This window comes from Bufo bufo, chromosome 8 (genome assembly GCF_905171765.1).
Source record: "Bufo bufo chromosome 8, aBufBuf1.1, whole genome shotgun sequence".
NCBI lineage: Eukaryota > Metazoa > Chordata > Amphibia > Anura > Bufonidae > Bufo > Bufo bufo.
In genome coordinates this window covers 612,952-638,960 of record NC_053396.1, presented here as the reverse complement: position 1 = coordinate 638,960, position 26,009 = coordinate 612,952, and the positions used below count along the sequence as shown (strand labels likewise).

The window sequence follows — 26,009 nt, the reverse complement described above, 5'->3', positions numbered from 1 at the left end:
TGTGACCTGTGCTATGGAGGGAGGGCTATGTGACCTGTGCTATGGTGGGGGGGGCTGTGTGACCTGTGCTATAGGGGGAGGGCTATGTGACCTGTGCTATGGAGGGAGGGCTATGTGACCTGTGCTATGGAGGGAGGGCGTTGTGACCTGTGCTATGGAGGGAGGGCTATGTGACCTGTGCTATGGTGGGGGGGCTGAGCTTGTGACCTGTGCTATGGAAGAAGGGGGGCTGAGCATGTGACCTGTGCTATGGTGGGGGGGCTGAGCTTGTGACCTGTTCTATGGAGGGAGGGCTATGTGACCTGTGCTATGGTGGGAGGGCTATGTGACCTGTGCTATGGAGGGGGGGCTATGTGACCTGTGCTATGGGGGGAGGGCTGTGTGACCTGTGCTATGGAGAGGGGCTATGTGACCTGTGCTATGGAGGGAGGGCTATGTGACCTGTGCTATGGAGGGAGGGCTATGTGACCTGTGCTATGGAGGGAGGGCTATGTGACCTGTGCTATGGAGGGAGGGCTGTGTGACCTGTGCTATGGTGGGAGGGCTATGTGACCTGTGCTATGGAGGGAGGGCTATGTGACCTGTGCTATGGTGGGAGGGCTATGTGACCTGTGCTATGGGGGGGGGGGGGGGCTGAGCATGTGACCTGTGCTATGGAGGGAGGGCTATGTGACCTGTGCTATGGAGGGAGGGCTGTGTGACCTGTGCTATGGGGGGGGGGGGGGGGGCTGAGCATGTGACCTGTGCTATGGTGGGAGGGCTATGTGACCTGTGCTATGGAGGGAGGGCTGTGTGACCTGTGCTATGGAGGGAGGGCTATGTGACCTGTGCTATGGAGGGAGGGCTGTGTGACCTGTGCTATGGTGGGGGGGGGGGGGGGGGGCTGTGTGACCTGTGCTATGGTGGGCGGGCTATGTGACCTGTGCTATGGGGGGAGGGCTATGTGACCTGTGCTATGGAGGGAGGGCTATGTGACCTGTGCTATGGAGAGGGGCTATGTGACCTGTACTATGGTGGGAGGGCTATGTGACCTGTGCTATGGGGGGAGGGCTATGTGACCTGTGCTATGGAGAGGGGCTATGTGACCTGTACTATGGTGGGAGGGCTATGTGACCTGTGCTATGGGGGGAGGGCTATGTGACCTGTGCTATGGAGGAAGGGCTATGTGACCTGTGCTATGGGGGGAGGGGGCTGTGTGACCTGTGCTATGGTGGGAGGGCTATGTGACCTGTGCTATGGTGGGAGGGCTGTGTGACCTGTGCTATGGAGGGAGGGCTATGTGACCTGTGCTATGGTGGGAGGGCTATGTGACCTGTGCTATGGGGGGAGGGCTGTGTGACCTGTGCTATGGAGGGAGGGCTGTGTGACCTGTGCTATGGTGGGAGGGCTATGTGACCTGTGCTATGGAGGGAGGGCTGTGTGACCTGTGCTATGGGGGGAGGGCTATGTGACCTGTGCTATGGAGGGAGGGCTTTGTGACCTGTGCTATGGTGGGATGGCTATGTGACCTGTGCTATGGAGGGAGGGCTATGTGATCTGTGCTATGGAGGGAGGGCTATGTGACCTGTGCTATGGGGGAGGGCTATGTGACCTGAGCTATGGAGAGGGGCTGAGCATGTGCTATGGTGGGAGGGCTATGTGACCTGTGCTATGGAGGGAGGGCTATGTGACCTGTGCTATGGTGGGAGGGCTGTGTGACCTGTGCTATGGAGGGAGGGCTATGTGACCTGTGCTATGGTGGGAGGGCTATGTGACCTGTGCTATGGAGGGAGGGCTATGTGACCTGTGCTATGGTGGGAGGGCTATGTGACCTGTGCTATGGAGGGAGGGCTATGTGACCTGTGCTATGGTGGGAGGGCTATGTGACCTGTGCTATGGAGGGAGGGCTATGTGACCTGTGCTATGGAGGGAGGGCTATGTGACCTGTGCTATGGAGGGAGGGCTATGTGACCTGTGCTATGGTGGGAGGGCTGTTTGACCTGTGCTATGGTGGGAGGGCTATGTGACCTGTGCTATGGAGGGAGGGCTGTATGACCTGTGCTATGGAGGGAGGGCTATGTGACCTGTGCTATGGGGGGAGGGCTATGTGACCTGTGCTATGGAGAGGGGCTGAGCATGTGCTATGGGGGGAGGGCTGTGTGACCTGTGCTATGGTGGGAGGGCTATGTGACCTGTGCTATGGAGGGAGGGCTATGTGACCTGTGCTATGGTGGGAGGGCTATGTGACCTGTGCTATGGAGGGAGGGCTATGTGACCTGTGCTATGGAGGGAGGGCTATGTGACCTGTGCTATGGAGGGAGGGCTATGTGACCTGTGCTATGGTGGGAGGGCTGTGTGACCTGTGCTATGGTGGGAGGGCTGTTTGACCTGTGCTATGGTGGGAGGGCGTTGTGACCTGTGCTATGGGGGGAGGGCTATGTGACCTGTGCTATGGTGGGAGGGCTGTGTGACCTGTGCTATGGAGGGAGGGCTGTATGACCTGTGCTATGGAGGGAGGGCTATGTGACCTGTGCTATGGGGGGAGGGCTATGTGACCTGTGCTATGGAGGGAGGGCTATGTGACCTGTGCTATGGAGGGAGGGCTATGTGACCTGTGCTATGGAGGGAGGGCTATGTGACCTGTGCTATGGAGGGAGGGCTGTATGACCTGTGCTATGGAGGGAGGGCTATGTGACCTGTGCTATGGGGGGAGGGCTATGTGACCTGTGCTATGGAGAGGGGCTGAGCATGTGCTATGGTGGGAGGGCTGTGTGACCTGTGCTATGGAGGGAGGGCTATGTGACCTGTGCTATGGGGGGAGGGCTGTGTGACCTGTGCTATGGGGGAGGGCTGTGTGACCTGTGCTATGGAGGGGGGGGGGGGGGGCGGCTATGTGACCTGTGCTATGGTGGGAGGGCTATGTGACCTGTGCTATGGTGGGAGGGCTATGTGACCTGTGCTATGGTGGGAGGGCTGTGTGACCTGTGCTATGGTGGGAGGGCTGTGTGACCTGTGCTATGGTGGGGGGGCTATGTGACCTGTGCTATGGTGGGAGGGCTATGTGACCTGTGCTATGGGGGGGGGGGGGGGCTGGGCCTGTGACCTGTGCTATGGTGGGGGGGCTATGTGACCTGTGCTATGGTGGGGGGGCTATGTGACCTGTGCTATGGAGGGAGGGCTATGTGACCTGTTCTATGGTGGGGGGGCTATGTGACCTGTGCTATGGAGGGAGGGCTATGTGACCTGTTCTATGGTGGGGGGGCTATGTGACCTGTGCTATGGAGGGGGGGCTGAGCATGTGACCTGTGCTATGGAGGGAGGGCTATGTGACCTGTTCTATGGTGGGGGGGCTATGTGACCTGTGCTATGGAGAGGGGCTATGTGACCTGTGCTATGGAGGGAGGGCTATGTGACCTGTGCTATGGAGGGGGGGGGGGGGGCTGAGCATGTGACCTGTGCTATGGAGGGAGGGCTATGTGACCTGTTCTATGGTGGGGGGGCTATGTGACCTGTGCTATGGAGAGGGGCTATGTGACCTGTGCTATGGAGGGAGGGCTATGTGACCTGTGCTATGGAGGGAGGGCTGTGTGACCTGTGCTATGGAGAGGGGCTATGTGACCTGTGCTATGGAGGGAGGGCTATGTGACCTGTGCTATGGGGGGAGGGCTATGTGACCTGTGCTATGGTGGGAGGGCTATGTGACCTGTGCTATGGAGGGAGGGCTATGTGACCTGTGCTATGGTGGGGAGGGCTATGTGACCTGTGCTATGGAGGGAGGGCTATGTGACCTGTGCTATGGAGGGAGGGCTATGTGACCTGTGCTATGGAGGGAGGGCTATGTGACCTGTGCTATGGGGGGAGGGCTATGTGACCTGTGCTATGGTGGGAGGGCTATGTGACCTGTGCTATGGAGGGAGGGCTGTATGACCTGTGCTATGGAGGGAGGGCTATGTGACCTGTGCTATGGAGGGAGGGCTATGTGACCTGTGCTATGGGGGGAGGGCTATGTGACCTGTGCTATGGTGGGAGGGCTATGTGACCTGAGCTATGGAGGGAGGGCTGTGTGACCTGTTCTATGGTGTGGGGGCTATGTGACCTGTGCTATGGAGGGGGGGGGGGGGGGCTATGTGACCTGTGCTATGGTGGGAGGGCTATGTGACCTGTGCTATGGAGGGAGGGCTATGTGACCTGAGCTATGGAGAGAGGGCTATGTGACCTGTGCTATGGAGGGAGGGCTATGTGACCTGTTCTATGGTGGGGGGGCTATGTGACCTGTGCTATGGAGGGAGGGCTATGTGACCTGTTCTATGGTGGGGAGGCTATGTGACCTGTGCTATGGAGGGAGGGCTATGTGACCTGTTCTATGGTGTGGGGGCTATGTGACCTGTGCTATGGAGGGAGGGCTATGTGACCTGTGCTATGGAGAGGGGCTATGTGACCTGTGCTATGGAGGGAGGGCTATGTGACCTGTGCTATGGAGGGAGGGCTATGTGACCTGTGCTATGGAGGGAGGGCTATGTGACCTGTGCTATGGGGGGAGGGCTATGTGACCTGTGCTATGGAGGGAGGGCTATGTGACCTGTGCTATGGTGGGAGGGCTATGTGACCTGTGCTATGGAGGGAGGGCTATGTGACCTGTGCTATGGAGGGAGGGCTGTGTGACCTGTGCTATGGTGGGAGGGCTATGTGACCTGTGCTATGGAGAGGGGCTATGTGACCTGTGCTATGGAGGGGGGGCTATGTGACCTGTGCTATGGGGGGAGGGCTGTGTGACCTGTGCTATGGAGAGGGGCTATGTGACCTGTGCTATGGAGGGAGGGCTATGTGACCTGTGCTATGGAGGGAGGGCTATGTGACCTGTGCTATGGAGGGAGGGCTATGTGACCTGTGCTATGGAGGGAGGGCTGTGTGACCTGTGCTATGGTGGGAGGGCTATGTGACCTGTGCTATGGAGGGAGGGCTATGTGACCTGTGCTATGGTGGGAGGGCTATGTGACCTGTGCTATGGGGGGGGGGGGGGGCTGAGCATGTGACCTGTGCTATGGAGGGAGGGCTATGTGACCTGTGCTATGGAGGGAGGGCTGTGTGACCTGTGCTATGGTGGGGGGGGGGGGGGGGGGGGGGGCTGTGTGACCTGTGCTATGGTGGGAGGGCTATGTGACCTGTGCTATGGAGGGAGGGCTGTGTGACCTGTGCTATGGAGGGAGGGCTATGTGACCTGTGCTATGGAGGGAGGGCTGTGTGACCTGTGCTATGGTGGGGGGGGGGGGGGGGGGCTGTGTGACCTGTGCTATGGGGGGGGGGCTATGTGACCTGTGCTATGGGGGGAGGGCTATGTGACCTGTGCTATGGAGGGAGGGCTATGTGACCTGTGCTATGGAGAGGGGCTATGTGACCTGTACTATGGTGGGAGGGCTATGTGACCTGTGCTATGGGGGGAGGGCTATGTGACCTGTGCTATGGAGAGGGGCTATGTGACCTGTACTATGGTGGGAGGGCTATGTGACCTGTGCTATGGGGGGAGGGCTATGTGACCTGTGCTATGGAGGAAGGGCTATGTGACCTGTGCTATGGGGGGAGGGGGCTGTGTGACCTGTGCTATGGTGGGAGGGCTATGTGACCTGTGCTATGGTGGGAGGGCTGTGTGACCTGTGCTATGGAGGGAGGGCTATGTGACCTGTGCTATGGTGGGAGGGCTATGTGACCTGTGCTATGGGGGGAGGGCTGTGTGACCTGTGCTATGGAGGGAGGGCTGTGTGACCTGTGCTATGGTGGGAGGGCTATGTGACCTGTGCTATGGAGGGAGGGCTGTGTGACCTGTGCTATGGGGGGAGGGCTATGTGACCTGTGCTATGGAGGGAGGGCTTTGTGACCTGTGCTATGGTGGGATGGCTATGTGACCTGTGCTATGGAGGGAGGGCTATGTGATCTGTGCTATGGAGGGAGGGCTATGTGACCTGTGCTATGGGGGGAGGGCTATGTGACCTGTGCTATGGAGAGGGGCTGAGCATGTGCTATGGTGGGAGGGCTGTGTGACCTGTGCTATGGAGGGGGGGGGCGGCTATGTGACCTGTGCTATGGGGGGAGGGCTGTGTGACCTGTGCTATGGGGGAGGGCTGTGTGACCTGTGCTATGGAGGGGGGGGGGGGGGCGGCTATGTGACCTGTGCTATGGTGGGAGGGCTATGTGACCTGTGCTATGGTGGGAGGGCTATGTGACCTGTGCTATGGTGGGAGGGCTGTGTGACCTGTGCTATGGTGGGAGGGCTGTGTGACCTGTGCTATGGTGGGGGGGCTATGTGACCTGTGCTATGGTGGGAGGGCTATGTGACCTGTGCTATGGGGGGGGGGGGGGGTGGGCCTGTGACCTGTGCTATGGGGGGGGGGCTATGTGACCTGTGCTATGGTGGGGGGGCTATGTGACCTGTGCTATGGAGGGAGGGCTATGTGACCTGTTCTATGGTGGGGGGGCTATGTGACCTGTGCTATGGAGGGAGGGCTATGTGACCTGTTCTATGGTGGGGGGGCTATGTGACCTGTGCTATGGAGGGGGGGGGGGGTGAGCATGTGACCTGTGCTATGGAGGGAGGGCTATGTGACCTGTTCTATGGTGGGGGGGCTATGTGACCTGTGCTATGGAGAGGGGCTATGTGACCTGTGCTATGGAGGGAGGGCTATGTGACCTGTGCTATGGAGGGGGGGGGGGGGGGCATGTGACCTGTGCTATGGAGGGAGGGCTATGTGACCTGTTCTATGGTGGGGGGGCTATGTGACCTGTGCTATGGAGAGGGGCTATGTGACCTGTGCTATGGAGGGAGGGCTATGTGACCTGTGCTATGGAGGGAGGGCTGTGTGACCTGTGCTATGGAGAGGGGCTATGTGACCTGTGCTATGGAGGGAGGGCTATGTGACCTGTGCTATGGGGGGAGGGCTATGTGACCTGTGCTATGGTGGGAGGGCTATGTGACCTGTGCTATGGAGGGAGGGCTATGTGACCTGTGCTATGGTGGGGAGGGCTATGTGACCTGTGCTATGGAGGGAGGGCTATGTGACCTGTGCTATGGAGGGAGGGCTATGTGACCTGTGCTATGGAGGGAGGGCTATGTGACCTGTGCTATGGGGGGAGGGCTATGTGACCTGTGCTATGGTGGGAGGGCTATGTGACCTGTGCTATGGAGGGAGGGCTGTATGACCTGTGCTATGGAGGGAGGGCTATGTGACCTGTGCTATGGAGGGAGGGCTATGTGACCTGTGCTATGGGGGGAGGGCTATGTGACCTGTGCTATGGTGGGAGGGCTATGTGACCTGAGCTATGGAGGGAGGGCTGTGTGACCTGTTCTATGGTGTGGGGGCTATGTGACCTGTGCTATGGAGGGGGGGGGGGGGGCTATGTGACCTGTGCTATGGTGGGAGGGCTATGTGACCTGTGCTATGGAGGGAGGGCTATGTGACCTGAGCTATGGAGAGAGGGCTATGTGACCTGTGCTATGGAGGGAGGGCTATGTGACCTGTTCTATGGTGGGGGGGCTATGTGACCTGTGCTATGGAGGGAGGGCTATGTGACCTGTTCTATGGTGGGGAGGCTATGTGACCTGTGCTATGGAGGGAGGGCTATGTGACCTGTTCTATGGTGTGGGGGCTATGTGACCTGTGCTATGGAGGGAGGGCTATGTGACCTGTGCTATGGAGAGGGGCTATGTGACCTGTGCTATGGAGGGAGGGCTATGTGACCTGTGCTATGGAGGGAGGGCTATGTGACCTGTGCTATGGAGGGAGGGCTATGTGACCTGTGCTATGGGGGGAGGGCTATGTGACCTGTGCTATGGAGGGAGGGCTATGTGACCTGTGCTATGGTGGGAGGGCTATGTGACCTGTGCTATGGAGGGAGGGCTATGTGACCTGTGCTATGGAGGGAGGGCTGTGTGACCTGTGCTATGGTGGGAGGGCTATGTGACCTGTGCTATGGAGAGGGGCTATGTGACCTGTGCTATGGAGGGGGGGCTATGTGACCTGTGCTATGGGGGGAGGGCTGTGTGACCTGTGCTATGGAGAGGGGCTATGTGACCTGTGCTATGGAGGGAGGGCTATGTGACCTGTGCTATGGTGGGAGGGCTATGTGACCTGTGCTATGGAGGGAGGGCTATGTGACCTGTGCTATGGAGGGAGGGCTGTGTGACCTGTGCTATGGAGAGGGGCTATGTGACCTGTGCTATGGAGGGGGGGCTATGTGACCTGTGCTATGGGGGGAGGGCTGTGTGACCTGTGCTATGGAGAGGGGCTATGTGACCTGTGCTATGGAGGGAGGGCTATGTGACCTGTGCTATGGAGGGAGGGCTGTGTGACCTGTGCTATGTAGGGAGGGCTGTGTGACCTGTGCTATGGAGGGAGGGCTATGTGACCTGTGCTATGGAGGGAGGGGGCTGTGTGACCTGTGCTATGTAGGGAGGGCTGTGTGACCTGTGCTATGGAGGGAGGGCTATGTGACCTGTGCTATGGAGGGAGGGCTATGTGACCTGTGTTATGGTGGGAGGGCTGTGTGACCTGTGCTATGGAGGGAGGGCTGGCTATGTGACCTGTGCTATGGACGGAGGGCTATGTGACCTGTGCTATGGGGGGAGGGCTGTGTGACCTGTGCTATGGAGGGAGGGCTATGTGACCTGTGCTATGGGGGGGAGGGCTATGTGACCTGTGCTATGGTGGGAGGGCTATGTGACCTGTGCTATGGAGGGAGGGCTATGTGACCTGTGCTATGGGGGGAGGGCTATGTGACCTGTGCTATGGAGGGGGGGGGGGGGGGGGCTATGTGACCTGTGCTATGGGGGGAGGGCTGTGTGACCTGTGCTATGGGGGGAGGGCTATGTGACCTGTGCTATGGAGGGGGGGGGGGGGCTATGTGACCTGTGCTATGGGGGGAGGGCTATGTGACCTGTGCTATGGGGGGAGGGCTATGTGACCTGTGCTATGGAGGGAGGGCTGTGTGACCTGTGCTATGGTGGGAGGGCTATGTGACCTGTGCTATGGTGGGAGGGCTATGTGACCTGTGCTATGGAGGGAGGGCTATGTGACCTGTGCTATGGTGGGAGGGCTGTGTGACCTGTGCTATGGTGGGAGGGCTATGTGACCTGTGCTATGGAGGGAGGGCTGTGTGACCTGTGCTATGGAGGGAGGGCTATGTGACCTGTGCTATGGAGGGAGGGCTATGTGACCTGTGCTATGGAGGGAGGGCTATGTGACCTGTGCTATGGAGGGAGGGCTGGCTATGTGACCTGTGCTATGGAGAGAGGGCTATGTGACCTGTGCTATGGAGGGAGGGCTATGTGACCTGTGCTATGGTGGGAGGGCTATGTGACCTGTGCTATGGTGGGAGGGCTATGTGACCTGTGCTATGGTGGGGGGGCTATGTGACCTGTGCTATGGTGGGGGGGCTATGTGACCTGTGCTATGGGGGGAGGGCTGTGTGACCTGTGCTATGGAGGGGGGGGGGGCGGGGGGCTATGTGACCTGTGCTATGGAGAGAGGGCTATGTGACCTGTGCTATGGAGGGAGGGCTATGTGACCTGTGCTATGGAGGGGGGGGGGGGGGCGCTATGTGACCTGTGCTATGGGGGGAGGGCTGTGTGACCTGTGCTATGGAGGGGGGGGGGCTATGTGACCTGTGCTATGGTGGGAGGGCTATGTGACCTGTGCTATGGTGGGGGGGCTATGTAACCAGTGCTATGGAGGGAGGGCTATGTGACCTGTGCTATGGAAGAAGGGGGGCTGAGCTTGTGACCTGTGCTATGGAAGAAGGGGGGCTGAGCATGTGACCTGTGCTATGGTGGGGGGGCTGAGCTTGTGACCTGTGCTATGGTGGGGGGGCTGTATGACCTGTGCTATGGTGGGAGGGCTGTGTGACCTGTGCTATGGTGGGAGGGCTGTGTGACCTGTGCTATGGGGGAGGGCTATGTGACCTGAGCTATGGAGGGAGGGCTATGTGACCTGTGCTATGGAGAGGGGCTATGTGACCTGTGCTATGGAGGGAGGGCTATGTGACCTGTGCTATGGAGGGAGGGCTATGTGACCTGTGCTATGGTGGGAGGGCTATGTGACCTGTGCTATGGTGGGAGGGCTATGTGACCTGTGCTATGGAGGGAGGGCTATGTGACCTGTGCTATGGAGGGAGGGCTGTGTGACCTGTGCTATGGTGGGAGGGCTGTGTGACCTGTGCTATGGTGGGAGGGCTATGTGACCTGTGCTATGGAGGGAGGGCTATGTGACCTGTGCTATGGTGGGAGGGCTATGTGACCTGTGCTATGGAGGGAGGGCTATGTGACCTGTGCTATGGAGGGAGGGCTATGTGACCTGTGCTATGGTGGGGGGGCTATGTGACCTGTGCTATGGGGGGAGGGCTGTGTGACCTGTGCTATGGAGGGGGGGGGGGGGGGGGCTATGTGACCTGTGCTATGGAGAGAGGGCTATGTGACCTGTGCTATGGAGGGAGGGCTATGTGACCTGTGCTATGGGGGGAGGGCTATGTGACCTGTGCTATGGGGGGAGGGCTATGTGACCTGTGCTATGGAGGGGGGGGGCTATGTGACCTGTGCTATGGGGGGAGGGCTGTGTGACCTGTGCTATGGAGGGGGGGGGGGGCTATGTGACCTGTGCTATGGTGGGAGGGCTATGTGACCTGTGCTATGGTGGGGGGGCTATGTGACCTGTGCTATGGAGGGAGGGCTATGTGACCTGTGCTATGGAGGGAGGGCTATGTGACCTGTGCTATGGAGGGAGGGCTATGTGACCTGTGCTATGGAGGGAGGGCTATGTGACCTGTGCTATGGTGGGAGGGCTATGTGACCTGTGCTATGGGGGGAGGGCTGTGTGACCTGTGCTATGGGGGGAGGGCTGTGTGACCTGTGCTATGGGGGAGGGCTGTGTGACCTGTGCTATGGAGGGAGGGCTATGTGACCTGTGCTATGGTGGGAGGGCTATGTGACCTGTGCTATGGAGGGAGGGCTGTGTGACCTGTGCTATGGAGGGAGGGCTGTGTGACCTGTGCTATGGTGGGAGGGCTATGTGACCTGTGCTATGGAGGGAGGGCTATGTGACCTGTGCTATGGTGGGGGGGGGGGCTATGTGACCTGTGCTATGGTGGGAGGGCTGTGTGACCTGTGCTATGGGGGGAGGGCTGTGTGACCTGTGCTATGGGGGAGGGCTGTGTGACCTGTGCTATGGGGGAGGGCTGTGTGACCTGTGCTATGGAGGGAGGGCTATGTGACCTGTGCTATGGTGGGAGGGCTATGTGACCTGTGCTATGGAGGGAGGGCTGTGTGACCTGTGCTATGGTGGGAGGGCTGTGTGACCTGTGCTATGGTGGGAGGGCTGTGTGACCTGTGCTATGGTGGGAGGGCTGTGTGACCTGTGCTATGGTGGGGGGGGGGGGGCTATGTGACCTGTGCTATGGTGGGAGGGCTATGTGACCTGTGCTATGGTGGGAGGGCTGTGTGACCTGTGCTATGGTGGGAGGGCTTTGTGACCTGTGCTATGGAGGGAGGGCTATGTGACCTGTGCTATGGTGGGAGGGCTGTGTGACCTGTGCTATGGAGGGAGGGCTATGTGACCTGTGCTATGGGGGGAGGGCTATGTGACCTGTGCTATGGAGGGAGGGCTGTGTGACCTATACTATGGTGGGAGGGCTATGTGACCTGTGCTATGGAGGGAGGGCTGTGTGACCTGTGCTATGGGGGGAGGGCTATGTGACCTGTGCTATGGAGGGAGGGCTGTGTGACCTGTACTATGGAGGGAGGGCTATGTGACCTGTGCTATGGAGGGAGGGCTATGTGACCTGTGCTATAGGGGGAGGGCTATGTGACCTGTGCTATGGTGGGAGGGCTGTGTGACCTGTGCTATGGTGGGAGGGCTGTGTGACCTGTGCTATGGTGGGAGGGCTATGTGACCTGTGCTATGGTGGGAGGGCTGTGTGACCTGTGCTATGGTGGGAGGGCTGTGTGACCTGTGCTATGGTGGGAGGGCTATGTGACCTGTGCTATGGTGGGAGGGCTGTGTGACCTGTGCTATGGTGGGAGGGCTGTGTGACCTGTGCTATGGTGGGAGGGCTATGTGACCTGTGCTATGGTGGGAGGGCTGTGTGACCTGTGCTATGGAGGGAGGGCTGTGTGACCTGTGCTATGGAGGGAGGGCTATGTGACCTGTGCTATGGAGGGAGGGCTATGTGACCTGTGCTATGGTGGGAGGGCTGTGTGACCTGTGCTATGGGGGGAGGGCTATGTGACCTGTGCTATGGTGGGAGGGCTATGTGACCTGTGCTATGGAGGGAGGGCTATGTGACCTGTGCTATGGAGAGAGGGCTATGTGACCTGTGCTATGGAGGGAGGGCTATGTGACCTGTGCTATGGGGGGAGGGCTGTGTGACCTGTGCTATGGAGGGAGGGCTATGTGACCTGTGCTATGGAGAGAGGGCTATGTGACCTGTGCTATGGAGAGGGGCTATGTGACCTGTGCTATGGAGGGAGGGCTATGTGACCTGTGCTATGGAGGGAGGGCTATGTGACCTGTGCTATGGAGAGGGGCTATGTGACCTGTGCTATGGTGGGAGGGCTATGTGACCTGTGCTATGGGGGGAGGGCTATGTGACCTGTGCTATGGAGGGAGGGCTATGTGACCTGTGCTATGGAGGGAGGGCTATGTGACCTGTGCTATGGAGGGAGGGCTGTGTGACCTGTGCTATGGAGGGAGGGCTATGTGACCTGTGCTATGGAGGGAGGGCTATGTGACCTGTGCTATGGAGGGAGGGCTGTGTGACCTGTGCTATGGAGGGAGGGCTATGTGACCTGTGCTATGTTGGGAGGGCTATGTGACCTGTGCTATGGTGGGAGGGCTATGTGACCTGTGCTATGGGGGGAGGGCTGTGTGACCTGTGCTATGGAGGGAGGGCTGTGTGACCTGTGCTATGGTGGGGGGGCTATGTGACCTGTGCTATGGTGGGGGGGCTATGTGACCTGTGCTATGGGGGGAGGGCTATGTGACCTGTGCTATGGTGGGAGGGCTATGTGACCTGTGCTATGGAGGGAGGGCTATGTGACCTGTGCTATGGTGGGAGGGCTATGTGACCTGTGCTATGGTGGGAGGGCGTTGTGACCTGTGCAATGGGGGGAGGGCTATGTGACCTGTGCTATGGAGGGAGGGCTATGTGACCTGTGCTATGGGGGGAGGGCTATGTGACCTGTGCTATGGAGGGGGGGCTATGTGACCTGTGCTATGGAGTGGGGGGGGGGGGCTATGTGACCTGTGCTATGGAGAGAGGGCTATGTGACCTGTGCTATGGAGGGAGGGCTATGTGACCTGTGCTATGGGGGGAGGGCTATGTGACCTGTGCTATGGGGGGAGGGCTATGTGACCTGTGCTATGGAGGGGGGGGGGGGGGGCTATGTGACCTGTGCTATGGGGGGAGGGCTGTGTGACCTGTGCTATGGAGGGGGGGGGGGGGGGGGCGGCTATGTGACCTGTGCTATGGTGGGAGGGCTATGTGACCTGTGCTATGGAGGGAGGGCTGTATGACCTGTGCTATGGTGGGAGGGCTGTGTGACCTGTGCTATGGAGGGAGGGCTGTGTGACCTGTGCTATGGTGGGAGGGCTTTGTGACCTGTGCTATGGAGAGGGGCTGTATGACCTGTGCTATGGTGGGAGGGCTGTGTGACCTGTGCTATGGTGGGAGGGCTGTGTGACCTGTGCTATGGAGGGAGGGCTATGTGACCTGTGCTATGGTGGGAGGGCTTTGTGACCTGTGCTATGGTGGGAGGGCTATGTGACCTGTGCTATGGTGGGAGGGCTATGTGACCTGTGCTATGGAGAGGGGCTATGTGACCTGTGCTATGGAGGGAGGGCTGTATGACCTGTGCTATGGAGGGAGGGCTATGTGACCTGTGCTATGGAGAGGGGCTATGTGACCTGTGCTATGGTGGGAGGGCTATGTGACCTGTGCTATGGTGGGAGGGCTATGTGACCTGTGCTATGGTGGGAGGGCTATGTGACCTGTGCTATGGAGGGAGGGCTATGTGACCTGTGCTATGGAGGGAGGGCTATGTGACCTGTGCTATGGTGGGAGGGCTATGTGACCTGTGCTATGGAGAGGGGCTATGTGACCTGTGCTATGGTGGGAGGGCTATGTGACCTGTGCTTTGGAGGGAGGGCTATGTGACCTGTGCTATGGAGGGAGGGCTATGTGACCTGTGCTATGGGGGGAGGGCTGTGTGACCTGTGCTATGGTGGGAGGGCTGTGTGACCTGTGCTATGGAGGGAGGGCTATGTGACCTGTGCTATGGAGGGAGGGCTATGTGACCTGTGCTATGGTGGGAGGGCTGTGTGACCTGTACTATGGTGGGAGGGCTATGTGACCTGTGCTATGGAGGGAGGGCTATGTGACCTGTGCTATGGTGGGAGGGCTATGTGACCTGTGCTATGGAGAGGGGCTATGTGACCTGTGCTATGGTGGGAGGGCTGTGTGACCTGTACTATGGTGGGAGGGCTATGTGACCTGTGCTATGGAGGGAGGGCTGTGTGACCTGTGCTATGGTGGGAGGGCTGTGTGACCTGTGCTATGGAGAGGGGCTATGTGACCTGTGCTATGGTGGGAGGGCTATGTGACCTGTGCTATGGGGGGAGGGCTATGTGACCTGTGCTATGGGGGGAGGGCTATGTGACCTGTGCTATGGTGGGAGGGCTGTGTGACCTGTGCTATGGGGGGAGGGCTATGTGACCTGTGCTATGGGGGGAGGGCTATGTGACCTGTGCTATGGTGGGAGGGCTATGTGACCTGTGCTATGGAGGGAGGGCTATGTGACCTGTGCTATGGAGGGAGGGCTATGTGACCTGTGCTATGGAGGGAGGGCTATGTGACCTGTGCTATGGAGGGAGGGCTATGTGACCTGTGCTATGGAGGGAGGGCTATGTGACCTGTGCTATGGTGGGAGGGCTGTGTGACCTGTGCTATGGTGGGAGGGCTATGTGACCTGTGCTATGGTGGGGAGGGCTATGTGACCTGTGCTATGGTGGGAGGGCTATGTGACCTGTGCTATGGAGGGAGGGCTATGTGACCTGTGCTATGGAGGGAGGGCTATGTGACCTGTGCTATGGTGGGGGGGCTATGTGACCTGTGCTATGGTGGGGGGGCTATGTGACCTGTGCTATGGGGGAGGGCTGTGTGACCTGTGCTATGGAGGGGGGGGGGGCTATGTGACCTGTGCTATGGAGGGAGGGCTATGTGACCTGTGCTATGGAGGGAGGGCTGTGTGACCTGTGCTATGGAGGGAGGGCTGTGTGACCTGTGCTATGGAGGGAGGGCTATGTGACCTGTGCTATGGAGGGAGGGCTATGTGACCTGTGCTATGGGGGGAGGGCTATGTGACCTGTGCTATGGGGGGAGGGCTATGTGACCTGTGCTATGGAGGGGGGGGGGGGGCTATGTGACCTGTGCTATGGGGGGAGGGCTGTGTGACCTGTGCTATGGAGGGGGGCTATGTGACCTGTGCTATGGTGGGAGGGCTATGTGACCTGTGCTATGGTGGGGGGGCTATGTGACCTGTGCTATGGAGGGAGGGCTGTATGACCTGTGCTATGGAGGGAGGGCTATGTGACCTGTGCTATGGAGGGAGGGCTATGTGACCTGTGCTATGGGGGGAGGGCTATGTGACCTGTGCTATGGGGGGAGGGCTATGTGACCTGTGCTATGGAGAGGGGCTATGTGACCTGTGCTATGGTGGGAGGGCTGTGTGACCTGTGCTATGGTGGGAGGGCTGTGTGACCTGTGCTATGGAGGGAGGGCTGTGTGACCTGTGCTATGGAGGGAGGGCTATGTGACCTGTGCTATGGGGGGGGGGCTGAGCATGTGACCTGTGCTATGGAGGGAGGGCCATGTGACCTGTGCTATGGGGGGGGGGGGGCTGAGCATGTGACCTGTGCTATGGGGTCCTGGGCATGTGACCTGTGCTATGGGGGGCTGGGCATGTGACCTGTGCTATGGGGGGGGCTGAGCATGTGACCTGTGCTATGGGGGGTGCTGAGCATGTGACCTGTGCTATGGGGGGCTGAGCATGTGACCTGTGCTATGGTAGGGGGGGGGCTGGACATGTGACCTGTGCTATGGTAGGGGGGGGGCTGGACATGTGACCTGTGCTATGGTAGGGGGGGGGGCTGGACATGTGACCTGTGCTATGGTAGGGGGGGGGCTGGACATGTGACCTGTGCTATGGTAGGGAAGGGGGGCTGGGCATGTGACCTGTGCTGTGGGGGGGCTGGGCATGTGACCTGTGGGTTTGGGTGGAGACATCTTCGATCCCCTGCAGTAGCTCTGGGGGTCCCTGATGCCTCTTGTACACAGCATTGTCTTCCATTGCTGCCTGTCAGTGACAGCTATAGAGGTGAGTGGAGGTGGAGGTCGCTACCACCCCAGCCCCCATCGCTAGCAACCTGCCCCCACCCTCTTCCTTCTCCAATGTCCATAGAAGATGATGGCGCTGGTGTCCGGGGTCCATAGAAGGCGTTTGGTGCCGGCTCCACAGAAGGCGGGGGTGCCGGCCCCCCGGGTCCACAGAAGGCGGGGGTGCCGGCCCCCCGGGTCCACAGAAGGCGGGGGTGCCGGCTCCACAGAAGGCAGGGGGTGCCGGCTCCACAGAAGGCAGGGGGTGCCGGCTCCACAGAAGGCAGGGGGTGCCGGCTCCACAGAAGGCAGGGGGTGCCGGCTCCACAGAAGGCAGGGGGTGCCGGCTCCACAGAAGGCAGGGGGTGCCGGCTCCACAGAAGGCAGGGGGTGCCGGCTCCACAGAAGGCAGGGGGTGCCGGCTCCACAGAAGGCAGGGGGTGCCGGCTCCACAGAAGGCAGGGGGTGCCGGCTCCACAGAAGGCAGGGGGTGCCGGCTCCACAGAAGGCAGGGGGTGCCGGCTCCACAGAAGGCAGGGGGTGCCGGCTCCACAGAAGGCAGGGGGTGCCGGCTCCACAGAAGGCAGGGGGTGCCGGCTCCACAGAAGGCAGGGGGTGCCGGCTCCACAGAAGGCAGGGGGTGCCGGCTCCACAGAAGGCAGGGGGTGCCGGCTCCACAGAAGGCAGGGGGTGCCGGCTCCACAGAAGGCAGGGGGTGCCGGCTCCACAGAAGGCAGGGGGTGCCGGCTCCACAGAAGGCAGGGGGTGCCGGCTCCACAGAAGGCAGGGGGTGCCGGCTCCACAGAAGGCAGGGGGTGCCGGCTCCACAGAAGGCAGGGGGTGCCGGCTCCACAGAAGGCAGGGGGTGCCGGCTCCACAGAAGGCAGGGGGTGCCGGCTCCACAGAAGGCAGGGGGTGCCGGCTCCACAGAAGGCAGGGGGTGCCGGCTCCACAGAAGGCAGGGGGTGCCGGCTCCACAGAAGGCAGGGGGTGCCGGCTCCACAGAAGGCAGGGGGTGCCGGCTCCACAGAAGGCAGGGGGTGCCGGCTCCACAGAAGGCAGGGGGTGCCGGCTCCACAGAAGGCAGGGGGTGCCGGCTCCACAGAAGGCAGGGGGTGCCGGCTCCACAGAAGGCAGGGGGTGCCGGCTCCACAGAAGGCAGGGGGTGCCGGCTCCACAGAAGGCGGGGGTGCCGGCTCCACAGAAGGCAGGGGGTGCCGGCTCCACAGAAGGCAGGGGGTGCCGGCTCCACAGAAGGCAGGGGGTGCCGGCTCCACAGAAGGCAGGGGGTGCCGGCTCCACAGAAGGCAGGGGGTGCCGGCTCCACAGAAGGCAGGGGGTGCCGGCTCCACAGAAGGCAGGGGGTGCCGGCTCCACAGAAGGCAGGGGGTGCCGGCTCCACAGAAGGCGGGGGTACCGGCCCCCCGGGTCCGTGTTGAGTAGATTCGAGCCTGGTAAGGCTGATCACATCTCAGTACTGAGAGGAACTAAACTAGGGGTTCGGGGGGGATACAAGAGCATTCGCGTACACCAGTCACACAACCCTCACCATCCAGAAAATAGATCGGGTCCAGAGTGATGTTGGGTGTTGTAGTGCCCTGTGGACACCCCGCGCCATCTCGTCTTCTCTCTTCCTAAATTGGAGCCTGAAATGAGAAGGGAAAGAATCAGGAAAGGAGCCTAATGACATTCTGCACCTGCATTACATGGGACTGCATCACTGAGCTAGCAGTCCTGTGTAACAGCACAGCTCACACCTGATGCACAGTAACCCAGATTGTGTCCGTACCTGTGGTGTTACATGGGGCTGCATTACTGAGCTCACAGTCCTGTGTAACACCACAGCTGACATCGGACGCACACCCCATGTCACACCTGTGGTGTTACATGGGGCTGCAGATAGTATGTTAGATGTGATCGGTTCCGTTCGTCTTGGGTGCAGATGTCGAGCTTGGTGCAGGGCTCCAGACTGATACACTGTAGCAAACCAGCTGCTGATGAGCAATGCCTAGGTGAGAAGCAGCACGAGGTGTGGGGGTAGACGTGCTCAGTGTAGGTGCAGTTCAGGCTCTGGGCAGGAGGGGCGCCATTGTCTTCAGACCATGTCCATTCCCTGCTTGCTTCTCACCTTCACAATGTCACTTACCCTAGCAGAGCGGGGGTAACGGGTCTGGGGGCCGCTTATCTGAGGCCTTTGCTGCCAGTGTCATGCTTTTCTTTGGTTACGGCTGTATGTTCTGTTTTAGGCCCCCTCGCCCGTGAACCCCAATGCCCTGGACCGCACAGCTGCTTGGCTGCTGACTATGAATCTGCAGCTTTTAGAAGATGAAGGCCCCGAGCTCAGGGATAGGAGCAGGAGTAAGGAAGACATGAGCCAAGCAGAAAAGGTAAAATGTCGCCCCAGGTTAGCCAGGCTCACACCTACCGCAGCGCAGGGCATGTGCCGCCATCTTCATCACTTCTTGTCTGCATTTCATGCTGTCAATGGGATCTTACTGCAGCACAGAGGGTTTAAGCTGGGTTTAGGCTTGTAGCTGGGTTTGCCAATGCCAGATGACAGATCTAGTCAGTGAGGAGGGGGAATAGTGCTGGGTGACTGCTGATTACTATACCTGCAGAATGTCAGTGAACGACAGCACTGCTTTATACTCAGGGCTGTGCCCTGTACACAGCTGAGGGTTTGTGACAGTTGTATCCAGTGAACACCCTGGACTCCAGACTGGATACAACTGTAACAAACCCGCAGCTGAGAGCAGGACTGGGTGTGGTCATTCTCCGCCATTGAAAGCCTCAAGGCTGTGGAGCGTCGTTTACAGAAAACCACTACACGGGACACTGGGATCCATCAGTTGTGGGCGAGCTGAGCAGCCTGGGGATCTGATTGGCTCCCAGTCTGATAAGATCCGTCAGTTGTGGGCGGGCTGAGCAGCCTGGGGATCTGATTGGCTCCCAGTCTGATAAGATCCGTCAGTTGTGGGCGAGCTGAGCAGCCTGGGGATCCCATTGGCTCCCAGTCTGATAAGATCGGTCAGTTGTGGGTGAGCTGAGCAGCCTGGGGATCCCATTGGATCCCAGTCTGATAAGATCGGTCAGTTGTGGGCGAGCTGAGCAGCCTGGGGATCCCATTGGCTCCCAGTCTGATAAGATCGGTCAGTTGTGGGCGAGCTGAGCAGCCTGGGGATCCCATTGGCTCCCAGTCTGATAAGATCCATCAGTTGTGTGCGAGCTGAGCAGCCTGGGGATCCCATTGGATCCCAGTCTGATAAGATCGGTCAGTTGTGGGCGAGCTGAGCAGCCTGGGGATCCCATTGGCTCCCAGTCTGATAAGATCGGTCAGTTGTGGGCGGGCTGAGCAGCCTGGGGATCCCATTGTCTCCCAGTCTGATAAGATCGGTCAGTTGTGGGCGGGCTGAGCAGCCTGGGGATCCCATTGGCTCCCAGTCTGATAAGATCGGTCAGTTGTGGGCGGGCTGAGCAGCCTGGGGATCCCATTGTCTCCCAGTCTGATAAGATCGGTCAGTTGTGGGCGGGCTGAGCAGCCTGGGGATCCCATTGTCTCCCAGTCTGATAAGATCGGTCAGTTGTGGGCGGGCTGAGCAGCCTGGGGATCCCATTGGCTCCCAGTCTGATAAGATCGGTCAGTTGTGGGCCGGCTGAGCAGCCTGGGGATCCCATTGGCTCCCAGTCTGATAAGATCCGTCAGTTGTGGGCGGGCTGAGCAGCCTGGGGATCCCATTGTCTCCCAGTCTGATAAGATCCGTCAGTTGTGGGCGGGCTGAGCAGCCTGGGGATCCCATTGTCTCCCAGTCTGATAAGATCGGTCAGTTGTGGGCGGGCTGAGCAGCCTGGGGATCCCATTGGCTCCCAGTCTGATAAGATCCATCAGTTGTGGGCGAGCTGAGCAGCCTGGGGATCCCATTGGCTCCCAGTCTGATAAGATCCGTCAGTTGTGGGCGGGCTGAGCAGCCTGGGGATCCCATTGGCTCCCAGTCTGATAAGATCCGTCAGTTGTGGGCGGGCTGAGCAGCCTGGGGATCCCATTGGCTCCCAGTCTGATAAGATCCGTCAGTTGTGGGTGAGCTGAGCAGCCTGGGGATCCCATTGGCTCCCAGTCTGATAAGATCGGTCAGTTGTGGGCGAGCTGAGCAGCCTGGGGATCCCATTGGCTCCCAGTCTGATAAGATCCGTCAGTTGCGGGCGAGCTGAGCAGCCTGGGGATCCCATTGGCTCCCAGTCTGATAAGATCGGTCAGTTGTGGGCGAGCTGAGCAGCCTGGGGATCCCATTGGCTCCCAGTCTGATAAGATCGGTCAGTTGTGGGCGAGCTGAGCAGCCTGGGGATCCCATTGGCTCCCAGTCTGATAAGATCGGTCAGTTGTGGGCGGGCTGAGCAGCCTGGGGATCCCATTGGCTCCCAGTCTGATAAGATCGGTCAGTTGTGGGCGAGCTGAGCAGCCTGGGGATCCCATTGGCTCCCAGTCTGATAAGATTCGTCAGCAGCAGTTTCTTTGCAGGCCGTCACCTTTCCGCTGGACTTGGACAGCCAATCAGAGAGCAGCATTTATGCTCCACCTGCAGGTTGAACTGTGCGCAGCAATCTGATTGGCCAGCTCTGCAGTGAGCCACTAAGGAGAGGATTCTAGGGGTCATTGTACAGTTCACTTCACGTTATAGGACTACTCCCCCCATTGTGCGTTTAGCCGCCCGCTTCCTAACACTGGTTTGTCGCCGGCAGTATCAGCAGGAGATCCTGGTGCTGCAGGACAAGCTGCGACTCTCCAACAAGAAGCTGGAGGAGTACGAGAGCCGCTGCAAGAGCCAGGACGAGCAGACGCAGAAGATCCTGCTGGAGTACCAGGCGCGGCTGGAGGAGAGCGAGGAGCGGCTGCGCAGGCAGCAGGAGGACAAGGAGATGCAGATGAAGGGCATCATAAGCAGGTAAGAGCATGGATGATGGGGGATGTAGTGCTTGCCTGCAGTGAGTGAACACTGACGCAGCACAGTCTGATGCCCAGAGTAACAACCCCTCAGCTGTGAGAGGAGATCTTGGAAATGAGTGAAGCACAAAGGGGGCATTTATTAATACGTGACTAAGGGGGCGGGGCTTCGCGGGGCCACTGTGCCGGCCCTCAGCGGCGTGGACGTAGAGTCAGGCCGAGGTATGAGGTGCCAGATTAACCCCTGGGTGATGAGCGCCATCAAGGCGGTGTCAGTCCTCTTCATGTCAGGTCTTGTGTGTGCTGGAATAATGGGGTTGTGTCTGCTGCAGGCTGATGTCCGTGGAGGAGGAGCTGAAGAAGGATCACGCCGAGATGCAGGCGGCGGTCGACTCCAAGCAGAAGATCATCGACGCCCAGGTGAGGAGCACATCCCATTGGATAAGCTGCCGCGATTAGTAAGTGGATCTCAACGGACCACGGCAACAACCAGTGCAACTATTATCTACTGCCCCCCTGTACTGAGTGCACCATATTCAGGATCTCTGCTTACTTATTTACAGCTCGCGTAGCTGAGGGTTTGTTACAGTGCATCAGTGTAGACAGCCCAGAGAGCTAAACGCATCAGTACAAATCTCTCCAGTGCACTGACACGTTGTTACAAACCCTCAGCTGTGTGGGTAGGGCAGGTTTTAAGTCTCTGAATCTAAGCCATGTTCTGATTCACTGACAGCAAGCAGAGGAAAGCATTGTAAAACAGTTTGAAGTGCGAGCGTCTCTTCTCTCGTTCCAGGAGAAGCGCATCGCCTCGCTGGACGCGGCCAACGCCCGGCTCATGAGCGCCTTAACCCAGCTGAAAGAGAGGTACAGCATGCAAACACGTAACGGGATCTCGCCCACAAACCCGACTAAGTTACAGATCACAGAGAACGGCGAGTTCCGAAACAGCAGTAATTGTTAACGGAGACGCGGCAGCGGGGACTGCTCCAGGACTGGCGGATGCTGTAATGTGCCATAAGAACCTTATTTGTAGAAGATTCCGGTTATTTTAATGTTAAATCAGATTTTTATTTCCTCCGAGAACCTGCAAAGGGTTAAAACCAATCTGCGCAGCCGCCATCGGCGTGAGCGCAGTCCGTAAACAGTAAGACCTGCTGCTCCAGCTCGCGGGATGTATGGCCAGACCTGCGCTACCCTGTACGCAGTCAGTGACCCCCTCCCCAGTCAGTGTATCCATAGTCTAGTCTGCGATTACACTGCCCTGCGGTCACGTGTACTACTACTCTCATCAGGCTGTAGGACGTCTTCCAGGTGTCTGTGGTGGACTGTGTACATTAACCTGTGGAATAAAGATGCTTTATCAGAACGTCTCCCCTGGTCTGCGGATTATATAGGGGTTATGGTAACGGACCCCGACATTAGACCCCCCCCCACCTATCGGCCATGACCTAGCAGAGTGGTACCGGCGGGATGTATTGGGGTCACTTCCAGGGGGTCCCCCATATAACAGGCTCAATCTCCATCATGTCATCAGTCAGGCGTCGCCCGCATGCGTTGCGCCCTGACGCCCTCTGTAGCTCGCAGGTCTCGTGGCACCAGCAGGTCTGCACCTGGATCCGAGCCAGAGCACAATTTAAGGTGGGTGTACGGGGGGGCAGCCGAAGCGTGAAGCGCTGCGTTTCCCTGCCGCCATCGCCCGTCCTCATACGGCTACATTGTTTACACGCCACGATTTACTGGCCTGGAACGTCACCTGATTAACGGGCGATCGTTCATCCCCAATTATCCCGCCATTACACGTCTGTCAGAGTAAGGCCCATCATGTGACCGCATCACATGATCCTCCTTACAGGCCATTAGATAGGCACAGTGACCAATTCAGTAGAAGGTAAACGTTGCTATGGAAACCATAGGACGCTATAGAGGACTACAACCCCATGGTTTGCAGAGCCTGATCTGATGATGGTTTCCCCCCCACATACTGCGCCCCAATCCCAAATACAGCCCCCCCCCACATACTGCGCCCCAATCCCGTATACAGCCCCCCACATACTGCACCCTAACATACTGCGCCCCAATCCCATATACAGCCCCCCACATACTGCACCCCAATCCCGTATACAGCCCCCCACATACTGCACCCTAACCCCGTATACAGCCCACCCCCCACATACTGCGCCCCAATCCTGTATACAGCCCCCCACATACTGCACCCTAACCCCGTATACAGCCCACCCCCTACATACTGCGCCCCAATCCCAAATACAGCCCACCCCCTACATACTGCGCCCCAATCCCAAATACAGCACCCTCCACATACTGCACCCTAACCTTGTATACAGCCCCCCACATACTGCGCCCCAATCCCATATACAGCCAGCCCCCCACCATGAAATACCCTGCCTCGTAGGGCGAGCTCCACCTAATGAATGATTTCTGATCTGTGGCTAAATTCTGGAGAACAACATATGGAAATGAACTGTTTAGTGCCCTGTGGGCGGGACCACGCCACTCTGTGCACCCTGGCTCCGCCTGCTTCCTCTGTCAGCCCCTCCCTCTCCTTGACAGGGAAAGATTCCTGTAATCATCTCACCTGGCCCTGTCAATCAAGGAGAGGGAGGAGCTGGTGTATACAAGGCTGGGCCCAGTGTATACCGGGGGCAACATACTTTGAATAAAGCCCCCCATCCATCCAGCCTGGAGATTGATCCAGAGGAAGAAAACCCCTGTGAGGTAGAAGACAGCTTTCATCATGGGGAAAAGCATTCCTTCCCAACTGCAATCAGGCATCAGAATAAAGGCTCATACACAAACAGCAGGTCCGCAATCTCCCCTCACTGTTCACTTGAATGGGTCCACAATCCGGAAGGTGCTTACAGTAAAGAGTCCATAGTCTCACTGCTCTTACAGTATAGAGTCCATAGTCTCACTGCTCTTACAGTAAAGAGTCCATAGTCTCACTGCTCTTACAGTATAGAGCCCATAGTCTCACTGCTCTTACAGTAAAGAGTCCACAGTCTCACTGCTCTTACAGTAAAGAGTCCACAGTCTCACCGCTCTTACAGTATAGAGTCCATAGTCTCACTGCTCTTACAGTAAAGAGTCCATAGTCTCACTGCTCTTACCGTAAAGAGTCCATAGTCTCACTGCTCTTACAGTATAGAGTCCATAGTCTCACTGCTCTTACAGTAAAGAGTCCATAGTCTCACTGCTCTTACAGTAAAGAGTCCATAGTCTCACTGCTCTTACAGTAAAGAGTCCAAAGTCTCACTGCTCTTACCGTAAAGAGTCCATAGTCTCACTGCTCTTACAGTATAGAGTCCATAGTCTCACTGCTCTTACAGTAAAGAGTCCATAGTCTCACTGCTCTTACAGTAAAGAGTCCATAGTCTCACTGCTCTTACAGTATAGAGTCCATAGTCTCACTGCTCTTACAGTATAGAGTCCATAGTCTCACTGCTCTTACAGTATAGAGTCCATAGTCTCACTGCTCTTACAGTATAGAGTCCATAGTCTCACTGCTCTTACAGTATAGAGTCCATAGTCTCACTGCTCTTACAGTAAAGAGTCCATAGTCTCACTGCTCTTACAGTAAAGAGTCCATAGTCTCACTGCTCTTACAGTAAAGAGTCCAAAGTCTCACTGCTCTTACAGTACAGAGTCCATAGTCTCACTGCTCTTACAGTAAAGAGTCCATAGTCTCACTGCTCTTACAGTAAAGAGTCCATAGTCTCACTGCTCTTACAGTATAGAGTCCATAGTCTCACTGCTCTTACAGTAAAGAGTCCATAGTCTCACTGCTCTTACAGTAAAGAGTCCATAGTCTCACTGCTCTTACAGTAAAGAGTCCATAGTCTCACTGCTCTTACAGTAAAGAGTCCAAAGTCTCACTGCTCTTACAGTACAGAGTCCATAGTCTCACTGCTCTTACAGTAAAGAGTCCAAAGTCTCACTGCTCTTACAGTAAAGAGTCCATAGTCTCACTGCTCTTACAGTAAAGAGTCCATAGTCTCACTGCTCTTACAGTAAAGAGTCCAAAGTCTCACTGCTCTTACAGTACAGAGTCCATAGTCTCACTGCTCTTACAGTAAAGAGTCCATAGTCTCACTGCTCTTACAGTAAAGAGTCCATAGTCTCACTGCTCTTACAGTAAAGAGTCCATAGTCTCACTGCTCTTACAGTAAAGAGTCCAAAGTCTCACTGCTCTTACAGTACAGAGTCCATAGTCTCACTGCTCTTACAGTAAAGAGTCCAAAGTCTCACTGCTCTTACAGTACAGAGTCCATAGTCTCACTGCTCTTACAGTAAAGAGTCCATAGTCTCACTGCTCTTACAGTAAAGAGTCCATAGTCTCACTGCTCTTACAGTATAGAGTCCATAGTCTCACTGCTCTTACAGTAAAGAGTCCATAGTCTCACTGCTCTTACAGTAAAGAGTCCATAGTCTCACTGCTCTTACAGTAAAGAGTCCATAGTCTCACTGCTCTTACAGTAAAGAGTCCATAGTCTCACTGCTCTTACAGTAAAGAGTCCATAGTCTCACTGCTCTTACAGTACAGAGTCCATAGTCTCACCGCTCTTACAGTACAGAGTCCATAGTCTCACCGCTCTTACAGTAAAGAGTCCATAGTCTCACTGCTCTTACAGTAAAGAGTCCATAGTCTCACTGCTCTTACAGTAAATAG

General features: G+C 57.8%; 1 protein-coding gene across 4 annotated transcripts in view; it reads left to right on the top strand.

Moving 5' to 3' along the window:
* The window catches only part of LOC120978007 (DAB2 interacting protein), a 115,749-nt gene that overhangs the window by 71,567 nt on the left and 18,173 nt on the right, over nucleotides 1–26,009 (top strand). For 2 of the 4 annotated variants that reach the window (XM_040406237.1, XM_040406238.1), the window contains 4 exons: nucleotides 18,636–18,776; nucleotides 21,124–21,326; nucleotides 21,658–21,745; nucleotides 22,119–22,689. In XM_040406237.1, coding sequence (XP_040262171.1) covers nucleotides 18,636–18,776; nucleotides 21,124–21,326; nucleotides 21,658–21,745; nucleotides 22,119–22,286 — 600 coding nt within the window. In that variant the 3' untranslated portion in view covers nucleotides 22,287–22,689. Of the gene's footprint in view, nucleotides 1–18,635; nucleotides 18,777–21,123; nucleotides 21,327–21,657; nucleotides 21,746–22,118; nucleotides 22,690–26,009 lie in introns of those variants that run through there. The other 2 variants (XM_040406239.1, XM_040406240.1) reach the window with 2 other exon arrangements.